The 13,987-nt window shown below is 38.8% G+C and overlaps 1 protein-coding gene across 2 annotated transcripts in view; it reads right to left on the bottom strand.

Moving 5' to 3' along the window:
• Window positions 1-3,666, bottom strand: part of LOC139462408 (uncharacterized) — an 82,619-nt gene extending 78,953 nt beyond the window's left edge. For both annotated transcript variants that reach the window (XM_071244105.1, XM_071244106.1), the window contains exons 1-2: window positions 3,581-3,666; window positions 3,389-3,465 (exon numbers count right to left, since the gene is read on the bottom strand). In XM_071244105.1, the coding sequence (XP_071100206.1) occupies window positions 3,389-3,465; window positions 3,581-3,666 (163 nt within the window). The remainder of the gene's footprint in view (window positions 1-3,388; window positions 3,466-3,580) is intronic.
• Between the last annotated feature and the right edge of the window lie 10,321 nt (window positions 3,667-13,987).

The following is a 13,987-nucleotide window of genomic DNA, read 5'->3' as shown; positions in this document are numbered from 1 at the left end:
TGCTACATGTGTGGAGAAACTCTCACGAATCAAGCTGGTCAATATGGTCAGTGGTCATCCATCCAACTTCTCTTTGCGACTGATGTTGCTTAACTTCACCTGATATCTGAGTTGAGCACTGTGTACAGGACCACATGCCACCAGATACAGCTAATCCGGTTATTGGTTTAATCAACAAGATCTGCTACATGAACTGCACTTGCCATCCTAAGGCTCATCATTAACTCACTGCTTGTTTGCTTGTTTGCTTGTTTGTTGTTTAACGCCGCACTCAGCAATATTCCAGCTATATGATGGTGGTCTGTAAATAATCGAGTCTGACTCGATCCGGTGATAAATATCATAAGCATCGATCCACACATTTGGGACACAATGACATGCATCCACCAAGTCAGCGAGCCTGACCACCCGACCCCTTTAGTCGCCTTTTATGGCAAGCATGGGTTGCTGAAGACCTAGTCTATCCCAGATCTTCACGGTTCCATTAACTCCCTGAGTACAACAATACACTGCTTTCCTTGTCATCTGACCCTGCTACCACTGTCATTTCTTGGTCAAAATGTGGAATCTGTGATGCATCTCAACACTTAGACAAGATAGAGTATCATGCAACACGAGGTTTTACAGTTTGCCAGGCAACTTTAATTGACATAATGCCTCAATTTACAATAAATTATTTGCTTGTATTTCTTATTTTCTAACCCATTTTAGCACTGTGTCGATGAAGCAGATGGGCAAACACAAAATGCACTCAAAAAATATTTTTAATCGCTTTTGTAATAATTGACAGACAAATGAGATGAAACAAAAATTTATATTGCGATAGTCTGTCATCTAGAAACAATTATAGTGTGTCCCAATTCATTTATGTGCACTGTATCATGGCCTTTGTGCATGGTATCATAGACACCTGAATTTTACAGAAAAATAAAAGTTTGATGCCTGTCTGATTCTGAAAATAATTTTCCATTATAGTTATACCTCAAGTCAGAGACGTCAGATGGCAAACCATTATGACATACTTACATGCATTGAAGGAGCCTTCAATTGATGTTGAAAATACTGTGCACATGTGTACACTACTATTGTAAACACTTTCAGTGTGTCAGTGGAATCGATATACCACATGTACTGACACAAGGTCCTGTAGTTCCACAATACTATAGCATCAAATATCTCATGTATATGGATTGATCTGTGTGTCAAAACATCTCGGTCCACAACTCGACACAATACCCTGATTCAAGTTATTGTATGTCCTACTATTCCCATCAGATCACAAGAGATGAAAAAACATTGAATATTTGTAGTTTCTAATAATTCAATATACATTATGTTTCCACTATCTGTACGTATTTGCTTAGTGAGTGAGTAGGGTTTTACGCCACCTTTAGCAATATTTCAGCAATATGATGGTTGCGACACTAGAAAGATGCTTCCCACATTGTACCATGTGAGGAATCTAATACGGCCTTCGGGGAGATGACCAAACACTTTAAGCACTAGGCTACCCTACCGCCCCACATATTTGCTCAGAAAATAAACAGAAATAGCAATATAGTTATCATGAAAGGGATGTTTTCTGGGAACTGTTCTCGACAACGGTCAGGAAACAATGGTCTGCATTCATCATTGCAAGTTTGAAATATAGAGATTATCATACGAGCATGTGTGTCAGGCTGATTTAATGAAACAAGTGTCGGAATTCTTGTATTTCCTCAGTGAGCGCGAGGGTAAACATGGAATTCTTACAGTTTTGTAAAATCAGTACAACACACGGGAGCGTAGTAATTTCTTTAATACACATTATTTTTCTTAATTCTTTCCAGCTCCCCTTTAAAATAATGCAGTGATCACCACCACTGTCCAAGAAAAACACAATTTGTCAAATGACATCATTGTGTGTGACTTAATCAGACTCAAACGACATCAACAATGCCGCCTGGATAACGGAAACCATACACTGGTGCGCGAGAAGTGATATTTCCACAAGTGTACATACAACTTTTATGGACTCTGTTATTTCTAACCATATGTGTAATAAACAGGCATATAACACTGATATAACATATCTATATATAAACATGATATAAGCAAGTATAATATAGTGATAACTATCACCACTGTCCAATGTACGTGTATATTACATTACAAGTTTCCTGAAACATTTACACTGTACAAGCTATATACTAGTATATATATGATATACCCAGGTAAATATATACTTTATTTTATTAATATATGTCCATATGCTTAACTACCATGTATACATTAACTGTGTAAAGAAATGTCCTCTTTGTTTATATGCATCATAGGATCTTTATAAGTTATTTGTTTTGTTTTTCACAAAGGAAAATGATTTGAGCAATTTGCAAAATCTATTACCATGATTGCATGTAATCTGAAGGTTTTCTGCTGGTAGAGTAAATACCTGTACTACACAGTTCATATGTCCACATTTTCTATCTGAATGACGATCAAATAAGATAAAATAAATTGCATGCCATATTCGACGTAATAAGCGCCCATGGCGATATTTGCTAATATATTGGCTAGTGAACAATCCCAATCAGCACCCCTTATGATTCATCATTGATCAATGCACACAAGACATATTTATTCGTGTATAATACATATTCGTGTGTTATATGCACCCTTAATTATGGGCAATAAATTCGGGAAAATATATCTGTCGTACATAAACATTTTTTCACAAAAATAAAATTCTAATAAGAGCCCCCTATTTCTAATTATGAGAGCACCCTGGGCACTTATTACATCAAATATGGTATATGCTGATATGCCTGAAGAATACATATAGACTCCTTAAAAATATAAACCCTGTCAAAAATGTCACTGTCATTATCAGTGATTATCACATTAATCCGTATCAAAGTTTACGTACCTAAAAGAAATAAGTAACAGTTTCACTCAAGGTAAAATATGGAACATACAACCACCTATAAACATATTAAAAGTTATATTTAATTTAAAATAACATCAATAAACATCTCCAGCCCCTGCTTAGATAGGCAATGGCTGATCACAAACTTGGTGAACTTTCTGACGATTTTTTTTTAATGTCAATCTCACACAAGTGCGTCTGAATTTCTGTTTATACAAACTTTACTATTTGTTCATCTGTACATCTAATAAAGTCTATAGTTTAAACAGGTGGTCCGTCCTCGGGTTAATGTGACCTAACCTTTCTGATGTTCAACAAAACGGGGTCACGGTCGCGATTTCACTCTGACAGTTGACTGTTTTACTATGTTTATCGACTTCAACATACAGCACTGCACTCGGCATTGAAACACGCGTAAAATACACTGTATGTGTAGACAGGTATGCATGTGCGTCAACACGACTAATTACAGGTGTGTATTACCTTGAGCGGGACTGTTGCCGGTCTGCACTGGACGCCCATTTAATGGGTGAAGCCATGTCGTAGTCTGTGATCGCTCGCTGCAAAAAAGAGAAAGTATGACAAAAATTCATGATGAATTTACCTGTCGCCACACGACTTTGATGCTCAATAACTAACGCGCATGGCAGGTGACGATTGTCAACTTATACCTACTTGATGAAAAACACTCTACCATCCCTTGTCACTGAATAATTCCAATCTGGTGGAAGCCTGTCCCCTTTTGGGACATCGGCCGCCATTTTGAAACTTATAAACTGCACACCTAGCTGTTCCAGTTCCCTCCCCTGGCGAGGACAATGGCTGATGACATTTCAGGTGCGTTTACCTGGGACGCTCGCACAGGTGTGCCATGTCTTGCATTCCACCGTGTACTCAATAACGGCGAATGGAGAGGGCGGATCGGAATGTCATTGAAGGAAATATGTAATGTGGACATGAGATTCGGAACAGCCCAGTTGTCTTTATATCCTAATTAGGTCAAAGAATAAAATACATACAAGTTACACATGGTTGTGTTCGTTACTATGTTGTAAATGCAGCTCATTGTCAATTGATTTATGCTAAATTGTAGTATGTGTGTGTGAGAGAGTATAGACCCCATACATCATGATTTTATTATAAGATGTGTATGGTATAGGATCCGTTATATATTAGCAGGAAATGTATTCATTAATAACTGAAAGTGCATAGTATATTTGGTTACTTTTACAGAGTAGTTAATCCCTTTTTTTATTATTTGTTGTGTATGGTATAATATAAGTTATATAATAACAGAACAAGTCATTTAAGGTAGTCTGGTTCCATCCAATAAATGTCTTTTAAGATTATTTAATCCCGTTTTTTTAATAATATCAGATGTGTATGGTATTGTGATAGGGGCGGTTATATAATAGCAGAAACAGTAATTTAATTAATAATTGCAAGTTAATAGAATGTCTGGTTACATCAAATAAATAACTTTATTATTAATATTAATTATAATCCCGTTTTTTTAATATATTTTAAGATGTGTATGGTATTGTGATAGGGGCGGTTATATAATAGCAGAACATGTAAATTAATTAATAACTGCAAGTTAATAGAGTGTCTGGTTACATCAAATAAATGACTTCATTGTTAATGTTATTTATAATCCCGTTTTTATATATTTTAAGATGTGTATGGTATTGTCATAGGGGCGGTTATATAATAGCAGAAAGGTAAATTAATTAATAGCTGCAAGTTAATAGACTGTCTGGTAACATCAAATAAATGACTGTTACGATTAAGTAATCCCGTTTCATAGCTCGCCTTACTGAAAGTCAAGGGAGTTCAAGTCGTGAGGTTACTTGTCGTAGAAGTCGCTGTTGCCATCAGCGCTGTGATAGTAGTTGCTGTGGAGGGACTAAAGTTCAGCCCATACCATGATCAGTCATGCTGTGCTTCATAAGGAGACGGAAACGTTCTTATTGATTATCGATTTTTAAATTAAGCCGATCAATCGTACTCCTGAAAAGATTTGACAGTTTTGTTCAGTGTACGGTATTATATGACGATGCAGACGGAGATCAACCTACAACTTAACCTGTTTAACCTGGGGATACGGAGGCAGGACGGTGTCACATTATACTCCTTTGTTGCATGGTAATTATACGGGTTTCGGATGGGAAACTGCATGGGTTAATAGTAGGGGCATTGTGCTTGGTATAAAATAAGAGACTAGCTGTACCTGGTCGATTGTCAATTTGTGTCAAACCTACACTTGTTTTTTTTGTTTTGTTTGTTCATTAACGCCGCAATCGGCTGTATGACAATCCAGTACGAACCAGACAAACCAGTGATTGATAGCATGAGCAGCGTGACCTCTGTTATGGAAATAAATGGGATAACCTGAACAGCGATACCAAGGTATTCACACGACGTGTATAACCACGAAGTAGACTACGGTATGTTTTTTGAAGCCAGACCGTGCGAAAATGTGAACGCAAGGTCCAAGTAAATAATTACTTGCAAGGGTATATGCTTTGGGCTGGGAAAATACCCTGCTGACGGGTTGTTTTGTAAACTAGAAAATATAATAACTCTGAAATGATACGTCATTTCACTTAGACGAAGAAAACAAACACTTAATGCTGGATCTACTTTCAAATCTGTCTTAAGGAAGCAATGTTTTTCAGAGCAAGAAATACACATTAACATTTTATTTCACAACAACAGTCATATGTTCTATTTATTATGTATTTTTCTTATTGATCTTACTGATTGAGTGCCATGACAAAGTTGATATTGTCACGAGTGCCACAGACGAGAAAATGTCAACATTGTCCGGCCGCTCAATGAGATAAATATTTTATTTGACAAGAAAATGACTAATGTTCGTGACCAACTCGTGCTTGTTGCAAGGTTACGGAAACATCCGAGTGATGACAAAATGGCCCAAACTGCAGTATTGCATTTCCTGAGAATGAATTGGATCGGGTTATTCTCGGTGACTTGCTTGACTGCATGTAATCCCACCCCGACTGCGTGCGACGTTGCTTAAAATATTAACCAATGGTTGTCTGGCCCAGACTATTTATAACAGGCCGCCATGAAATAGATGGGATATTGCTGATTGCGGCGTTGAACAACATTCACTATTTCTCTAAACCCAATCTCATTAAAATCAGATCTCGCCAAACAATTAAAAGGAAGAACTAAGATCTGATTTTAATGAGATTGATTGTTACCCCTGAACGAATATAGAGGGGCGGTCGGGTAGCCTAGTAGTTAAAGCGTTCGCTCGTCACGCCGAACCCTGGGGTTCGATTCCCGACATGGGTACAATGTGTGAAGCCCATTTCTGGTGCCGCCACCGTGATATTGCTGGAATATAGCTTTGCGTAAAACCGTACACAATCAATCAATCAAACAATATACACACATGTCGCATTAACTTTTTGTATTAAAGAAACGCATTGGCGCCATTCGCCAAGGACAAAGCTGAATTACTCTCCACATGCTTACCGTATTTGTCGTAATATAAACGGACTCGTTTTATCACAGACCTACGTCATAATATTGGAATATTGATACGACTGCGGCATAAAACAACACTCAACCACCCACCTACATTTCAGTACGGTACGGTGCTTCAGACATCTGGTAAGCTACCCACGCATTTGTTTTCAAAAGGGCCACTTCTGAAATATGTAATAAAGATTGTCTATGCAATAGAAATTTTAATTTGTAAAATGAACAACTGGTAGTTTAAATATTGACTGAAATGAGACCCGACAGAGTGTTTTGGGAAGGTCTCCAAGTGACAGAATCTGTAAAATGGGTATTGTACGACACTTCGCTTACTATTCCTCAATAAAAAGAAATGCTATTTTCACATTCATTAACAATACATAATGTATATGTACACCATTTTAACACTGGGCAACAAACGTGTGACAATGACTGCCCAAATAAAAGTGTATGGAGAGGCTCATTACAGCTGTTCTGGCCAAGCTTAGATACGCATTCATCTAACTGTGAAATTTGTACAGACAGTATGTACCACGTTCAGAGAAAACGGGGTATATTGTACACCACGCGTAATACATTTGCGTACGTTCCATGGTATCCACGTGTAGTTTTATTCACTGATAATTTAACTAATGAGCGTGTGTTTGCTATTGCATTGAGAGACAACCTTCTCATTGTTATTTATATGTAAAGTAACTTGTTACATTTTCCAAAGAAAAGGAGGGCTGAATGTTTTGTGGTCACCGTATCCTACCCAATTACAGTCTGTCCAGCTGATAAACCAAAATGGTAAGAAATGTTCTTCCTTTCTGTTTAAAGTATTTTGTTTAAAAAATAAAGACATGGAAATACTTAAAAGGTGCATGTACTTATTTTATGTAATTGTGTAAGTTATATGGAAATTATGGCCCAGTATTGAAATACTCCAACTATACGCATGCTAAACACTAGTGGTTTATCCACTGATAACCTCTCTAATTTTGTACATAGAAACACGTCTTAATATTAATAGTCATCTACATTTTGAACTTTCTCTGGCTGAACACGAAAGTAAAATGTTTGAAGAGAAGCGTTATGATAAGAAACATAGGACACTATCTGCAGAAGCCATGACACAAAAAATAATAAAACCCCACAGTTTTTGTCAAATCGTAATGTCGCGCCTGACTTATTTATCTAAGAAATGTGAAATGCTCCAGCACTCCAGCTTCACAAAAATTGAATACACAATGCCATTTAGAAAGTGGTCAAATGTAACTAATGTTATATTTGGGATAACACTTTCTTAGTAAAGTACAGATTCTAGTACTTTTTTTGGGTTGAGTCCCGTCCGGGATTCGAACCCACACCTGCCAGAAAATTGAAATACAAACGTTTGTGCACGAGAGACCATTGATTTAATGAAAGAATAGCGCTTATGAATATTTTACGATACTTCATTTAATATGAGACAATATTGGCAAAGACATCAAATGCACTGGTCTCGCTAAAAGGGACCTTTGCAGTCAGTGACTTGTGTGAAATTGAAACATATTCTCTGTGTGTGTAGGGAGATCATTACCGACTTGACAAATGTCAGAACAGGAGAGGTAGATATAGGATAACGACTCTTTTGGGCCCACGGAAAATATAAAGTCGATGAAAAGTTGACATGGAAATTATGAGACATGTTCAAATGCTGTTCACTACATTCCCCCCAAATCCTTTTTACACATGCATGTTTTTGATTTCTGACTTGATCAAATACAAAAGAATGGTTTAAAACGTATGGATAAAGGATATTTTTTCTAACGTCACCCAAGATAAAGTTATGATGTTTAAACTCTTTTTATCTCTGTCCCTGAAGGAGGTTTGCCTGGGTACGTGTGGTTTTACGCCGCTTTTAGCAATATTCCCACAATATCACAGCAGGGTACACTGGAAATGGGCTTCACACATTGTACCCATGTCGGGAATCGAACCCAGGTCTTCGGCGTGACGAGTGAACGCTTTAACTACTAGGCTACCTGACGGCCCCGCTTGGGTCAAAGACTTTCTCATATTCAAATTAAAACAAAAACAAAACCCTTAAAATTTATTTTGGACACATTTTAGCCTTAACGATGAAATTAGTGTTGTTTTTTGTCCAAATAGGCGCGTGTTGAAATGATCAGTTCTCATTCTCATTCACATGAATGCATCTGATAACTTTTATAGTGAAAGTTTTCATCTTTTCTCATCCTGTGCACATACCTCATCTTGTCCATTAAGTGGGGTTTCGAATCATCGCGATCATACCTGCTATGACTGATAACTGAAGGTACCACTTACAGGCACTGGAATATGATGGTCGTTATAAATGCCCCGAGTCGGTTGTATATCCCGGTGAAGCATTTATTCACCAGTGGCATCAAATAGGAACTATCTTTCCGAGGCAAGAAGATTAACTGACTATAAAAGTCCAGTGGAAACTGGACTTTTGAAGTCAGTTAACTCTGGACTTTTGTAGTCAGTTAACTCTCTTGCCCCGGGAAGATGAATAGGAACATATATGCATCTGCATAATATTTCGGGGGTTAGACTTTTTCTCAAATTTTATTTCATATGTAAGGTAAAAGGGGTGGATGAGAGGATCTGCATCTCAATTAAATCTATCCGACATTGTTTTTTGAAACTTCCGTTAAATTGGCATTCGCTTACCCCTGTGATGACCCGACTTAGAATTGACACCCAGCAACCCATTCTTGTCGTGAGAGCGACTAACGGGATCGTTTGGTCTGGCTCACTGACTTGGTTTTGTTTACTTCCAAAAACGGATTTGTTTACTCCAAAACGAAAGGGATATTTCACATCGCATTGTATCTTATTGTAACACAACGAAACCCACCGCATTTGTATTGCCGTTACAACGTCCTTTAACTAATGTGAGCGGATTTAACGTTGCTTTAATACCAGTTATGTAACAGGGTATGTAGACTTACATTATATGCAACCCGTGAAGATCTGGGTAGAATAAGTCTTCAGCAATCCATTGTTGTCGTAAGAGGCGACTAACGTGATCGCATGGTCAAGCTCGCTGACTTGGTTGATGCGTGTCATCGTATCCCAATTGCGTGGATCGATGCTCATGATGTCAATCGATTATTTACAAGCCGCCGTCATATAGCTGGATTATTGCTGAGTGCGGCGTTATAAAAACAAACAAACAAACAAGATTGACTTAAACCCTTGGAGCTTCCGAGAATATATCTAAAGTACCCAGTAGGCGTCGACTTAATGGAGTGTGTCGTTGCTCTTGCTGGCATCTTTTGGATTGCCTGACCCTAACACAATTATTTACAAGGCGAAATATAAGATGAATGTTGGTCCAATTGTAACATTCTTTGGGTGGATGCGTTCTTTAAAATTTGAAAATGCGGACGTAAAATCCTCCAATCATCCCTGCTGTCCATGGTGGTAATATTTGTTTTGTTTGTTGTTTACCGCCGCGGTCAGCAATATTCCAGCTGTATGTCGGCGGCCTGTAAATAATCGAGTGACTTCCACATTTTGCATCGGAATTTACAAAGAAATCACCTTAGCAGAGAGAAAGGGCCATCGGTATGATACAGATGCATGTGGCAACGACCTCAGGCGACGCGCGCATCGCAATCACCAGAATGATGACGCGTTTCCGCCAAACTGGAAGTACTAGGGTCAACCTTGGAGCTGCTGACTATCCGTGTTTGACACTGCGAGCACGCAACCGGCCAAGTCACCGAGCCTGACCACCCGATCACTTCTAACCCAGACCAGGGGGCAAACTAATGAATACAGTAAGGGCATTTAAGATCATCGGGTATGACAGGAAGGACTGCAGTTGCAGATGTTTTTGTTTGTTTGTTGTTGAACGCCACACCCATGCAGCAATATTCCAGCAAGATGATGTCTGTCTGAAAAAAAATCGAGTTTTGATCAGACAATCCAGTGATCGATCCACGTATTTGGGATACGATGACATGCATCAGCCAAGACTGACCACCCGATCCCGTTAGTCGCCTCTTACAACACACTGGGTTGCCAAAGACCTACTCTAACCCGGATCTTCACGGGTGACTCGCAGAAGTAAACTGTTATGATATTAGTTCAGTAGTTTCCTTATTGAATATTTAGAATTTACGAGGGGCGTTCGATAAGTTTTGCAACTTCAATATAAGACCAAGTCGCAGAATATCTTTTGCACTTTTATTTTGTCAATATAATCTCCATTCACCTCAATACACTTATCCCACTTGTCTTTCAAGCTTTTAATACCACTTTTACAGAAATCCGCAGATTGGACCTCAAACCACGCCTCTGTGGCAGCATGTATGTCCTCGTCATCCTGGAAGCGTCCTCCACGTAGAGCAGATTTCATTTTCCGGAACAGAAAATAGTCACTTGGGGCTAAGTCTGGGCTGTAGGGTGGGTGATTTAACTGTACAGCCCAGACGTATGTCATAGGGTGAATGAGTGAGTATGATCTTTCGCCGCCATTATAAAAATGAATATTCCAGCAATATCACTAGAAATAGGCTTCACACATTGCACCTATGTGGGAATCGAAACCGGGCCTTTAGCGCGACGAGCAAACTATTTAAGTAATGTTACCCCACCGCCATTGTGTTATAGCGACCCTTCTACAGTATACATGATTGAGACATTAAAACTCACAATTATGAGTAAGTGAGTGCCTTTGGTTTTAACGAGCAATATTTCAGCAATATCCCGGCGTTTCCTCTTGATGTGGGAGGAAAGCTGGAAGTGATGGACGTCTTATACTCTGTTAATACGGCGAAAAATTGCATATATGCAAATTTGCACACATATGCAAATTTACACACGTGCGCAAAAGTATATTTGCTGTGCATTCATACGAAGTATAAGTCCCATAAGCAGATTTGGAGTAAATTGTCAAAACCATCCATTTCTGTCATAGATATGGAAAAGATCAGACTGGAATGTTTCCGCAAACGCAGAGGAAGGAGTGGTATGACATGGTTGTTCTGCATCACTTCGAAGAAACAGACTGGCTAGAAAACTTCAGAATGAGAAAGGAAACATTGGATTTCATTTGCAGAAGACTTGAAGGTGAACGCTCTCCTTCCCAAGACACTGTTGAAGAACCATTGGGTGTTCTAAAGAAGGTACCAATTGCCATTTATTTGCTTGCAGAATACAGGACAGTCGGTAATCTCTTTGGTGTTGACAGCATATGACAGCATAGGTGTTGATGATGACCTTGTGCCCCATCTGAGCATTGTGTATAACAATCATGTCCATGACGTCACGGGCTTCAGTCAGCGAGGACCACGATGCCCGCGTGTTTGCCAATTCCGATATTTACATTCAAGGTGATAATGGCATTCTTTTCCCCACATGGAACCAGAAGGTTGGTGATTCCAATATGCCAGTGGTACTACTTGGTGATGCGGCCTACCCATTAAAGACTTGGCTTTTAAAGCCTTTCTCCAACAGAGCCAATCTAACTCCTGCTCAAGCCACATTCAACTATCGCCTCAGTAGGGCAAGGATGACGATAGAGAATGCCTTCAGTCGTTTGAAGGGACGGTGGAGATGCTTACAAAAGCGATTGGGCATCGATGTGGAGTTTGCTTGCACAGTGATTGGCTGTTGCATTGTCTTGCATAACATCTGTGAGAGTGTCAATGAAACCTACAGGGATGAGTGGAATGAAGACACAGATGATGACGCAGATGATGAACAAGAGGGCGAACAGGATGGAGGTGACGAACCTGTCCGTTGTGCAAAGACTCTTAGGGTTTAAGTTGTTCTTCAAAACAATTCTCTTAATCCTAAAAGACATCTCGTTTCATCGTCGCTCCATGCAGATCCACATTTTTGGCCCTCATTTGTTCTTTTTCTGCTAGCCATTATTGACGGTCTGGTCTGTTTGAAGTCTAGACATCAACTGGTATCATTCTGACCAATGATGATTAAGCGTTGCCAATTTCCTCACGGTAGCAAAAAATACACATCTAAACTGCATATAATCACAGGTTGTAGCAAATTTGCAACTAGTCCCAACTAGGTGCAAATTTACTCATATGAGTAAAATCTGCACATGACTAAATGCGTCCATACGGTCAAATTTGCTCACATAAGAAAATTTGCACATATGCAAAAAATACACACGTGTGCAAATGTCGCCGTATAAACAGAGCTAAGACATTTGCTGATCTTGGAGAAACTCACGAGCCTAGTTTTGGGGGAACCGGGATTCGAACCCCCAGTTATATATGTCTGGCACTCCTGAGGGGCGCAACTCTGCCCATCGCATTGCGACGCTTTGGACGGCTGGGCCTCACTCCTAGCCTCCTTTTTTTCTGTTTGATCGTTTCATGGTTTATGAAAACACTCATCGATCCTAAAACTACTATAGTCATGAATACACAATGCCTTTTGGAAAGTTGTCAAATGTAACAATTGTTTTATTTGGGATTACAGTTTCATAGTAAAGTACAAACTCTAGTACATTTCTGGGTTGAATCCCACCCGGGATTCGAACCCACACTCACAGCGTGAGGCACCTAATCCCCAGCACACAAAGTCAGCGATCTAACCCACTCAGCCACCGAGGCTTTATTTAAAAATTGTAATTCCAAAATGAACATTTGTTATAATACAATATTTTTCTGTTTGAAGAGTCTCCACAAATGGAGATTTTATTTTACTGGGGCTGTAAACACTGCTTCTACAGTTCCTATAGTATTAATTCAAGAGCTGTTGCTATTCTATTTGCTAAAAATATAGACTTTGCTCTTGACAATGATGTAAAAGATAATGATGGTAATAGTTTAATCGTCGAAATCACAATCGATAAATATAAGTTTGCTATCATTAACCTTTATGGTCCGAATGTTGACGACCCTACCTTCTACAATGATCTTGAAACAGCGATAAAATCACTAAATAGCGATCATATAATTATCTGTGGAGATTGGAATGTAGTTCAAGATTATTACTTTGACACCTTCAATTATAAACACAATAATAATCCAAAGGCTAGAGATAGTATAATGAAATTAAAAGATGAAATGGACCTAGTTGACCCTTGGCGAGAGAGATACCCAAATGAAAAAAGATACACCTGGTGCCAACCATCTCCATTGAAGCAAGCTAGACTTGATTACTTTCTTGTGTCGCATAATATGATCCCGTCTATTACAGCTACTCAAATAGAGCCAAGCTTTATTTCGGACCACTCTCCAGTATCAATGTCATTTACCCTAACTGAAATAGACAGAGGGACAGGATTCTGGAAATTTAATAACTCGCTTCTCAGGGAAAAAGACTATGTAGCTATTGTAAAAAAAAACAATATCAGAAACAATTTTACAATACAAGAACTATGACTCTACTGACAGTGACTTTACCATAGACGACTAGAAGTTTTTCGAAATTCTTCTCTTGCAGATAAGGGGCGAGACTATTATATATTCATCTTATAAAAAGCGCCAACGAGAAAGAGATGAAACTGAACTCGTATCTAAGATTAATCAGTTAACTGAGGACATGGATGCCACTAACGACATTGAAGCCAAATCTGAG

Source organism: Haliotis cracherodii, unplaced genomic scaffold (assembly GCF_022045235.1).
Source record: "Haliotis cracherodii isolate W230 unplaced genomic scaffold, xgHalCrac1.p SCAF_15, whole genome shotgun sequence".
Classification (NCBI taxonomy): Eukaryota; Metazoa; Mollusca; class Gastropoda; order Lepetellida; family Haliotidae; genus Haliotis; species Haliotis cracherodii.
The sequence above is the reverse complement of the archived record's forward strand: the minus strand, read 5'-3'. Positions and strand labels throughout refer to the sequence as shown.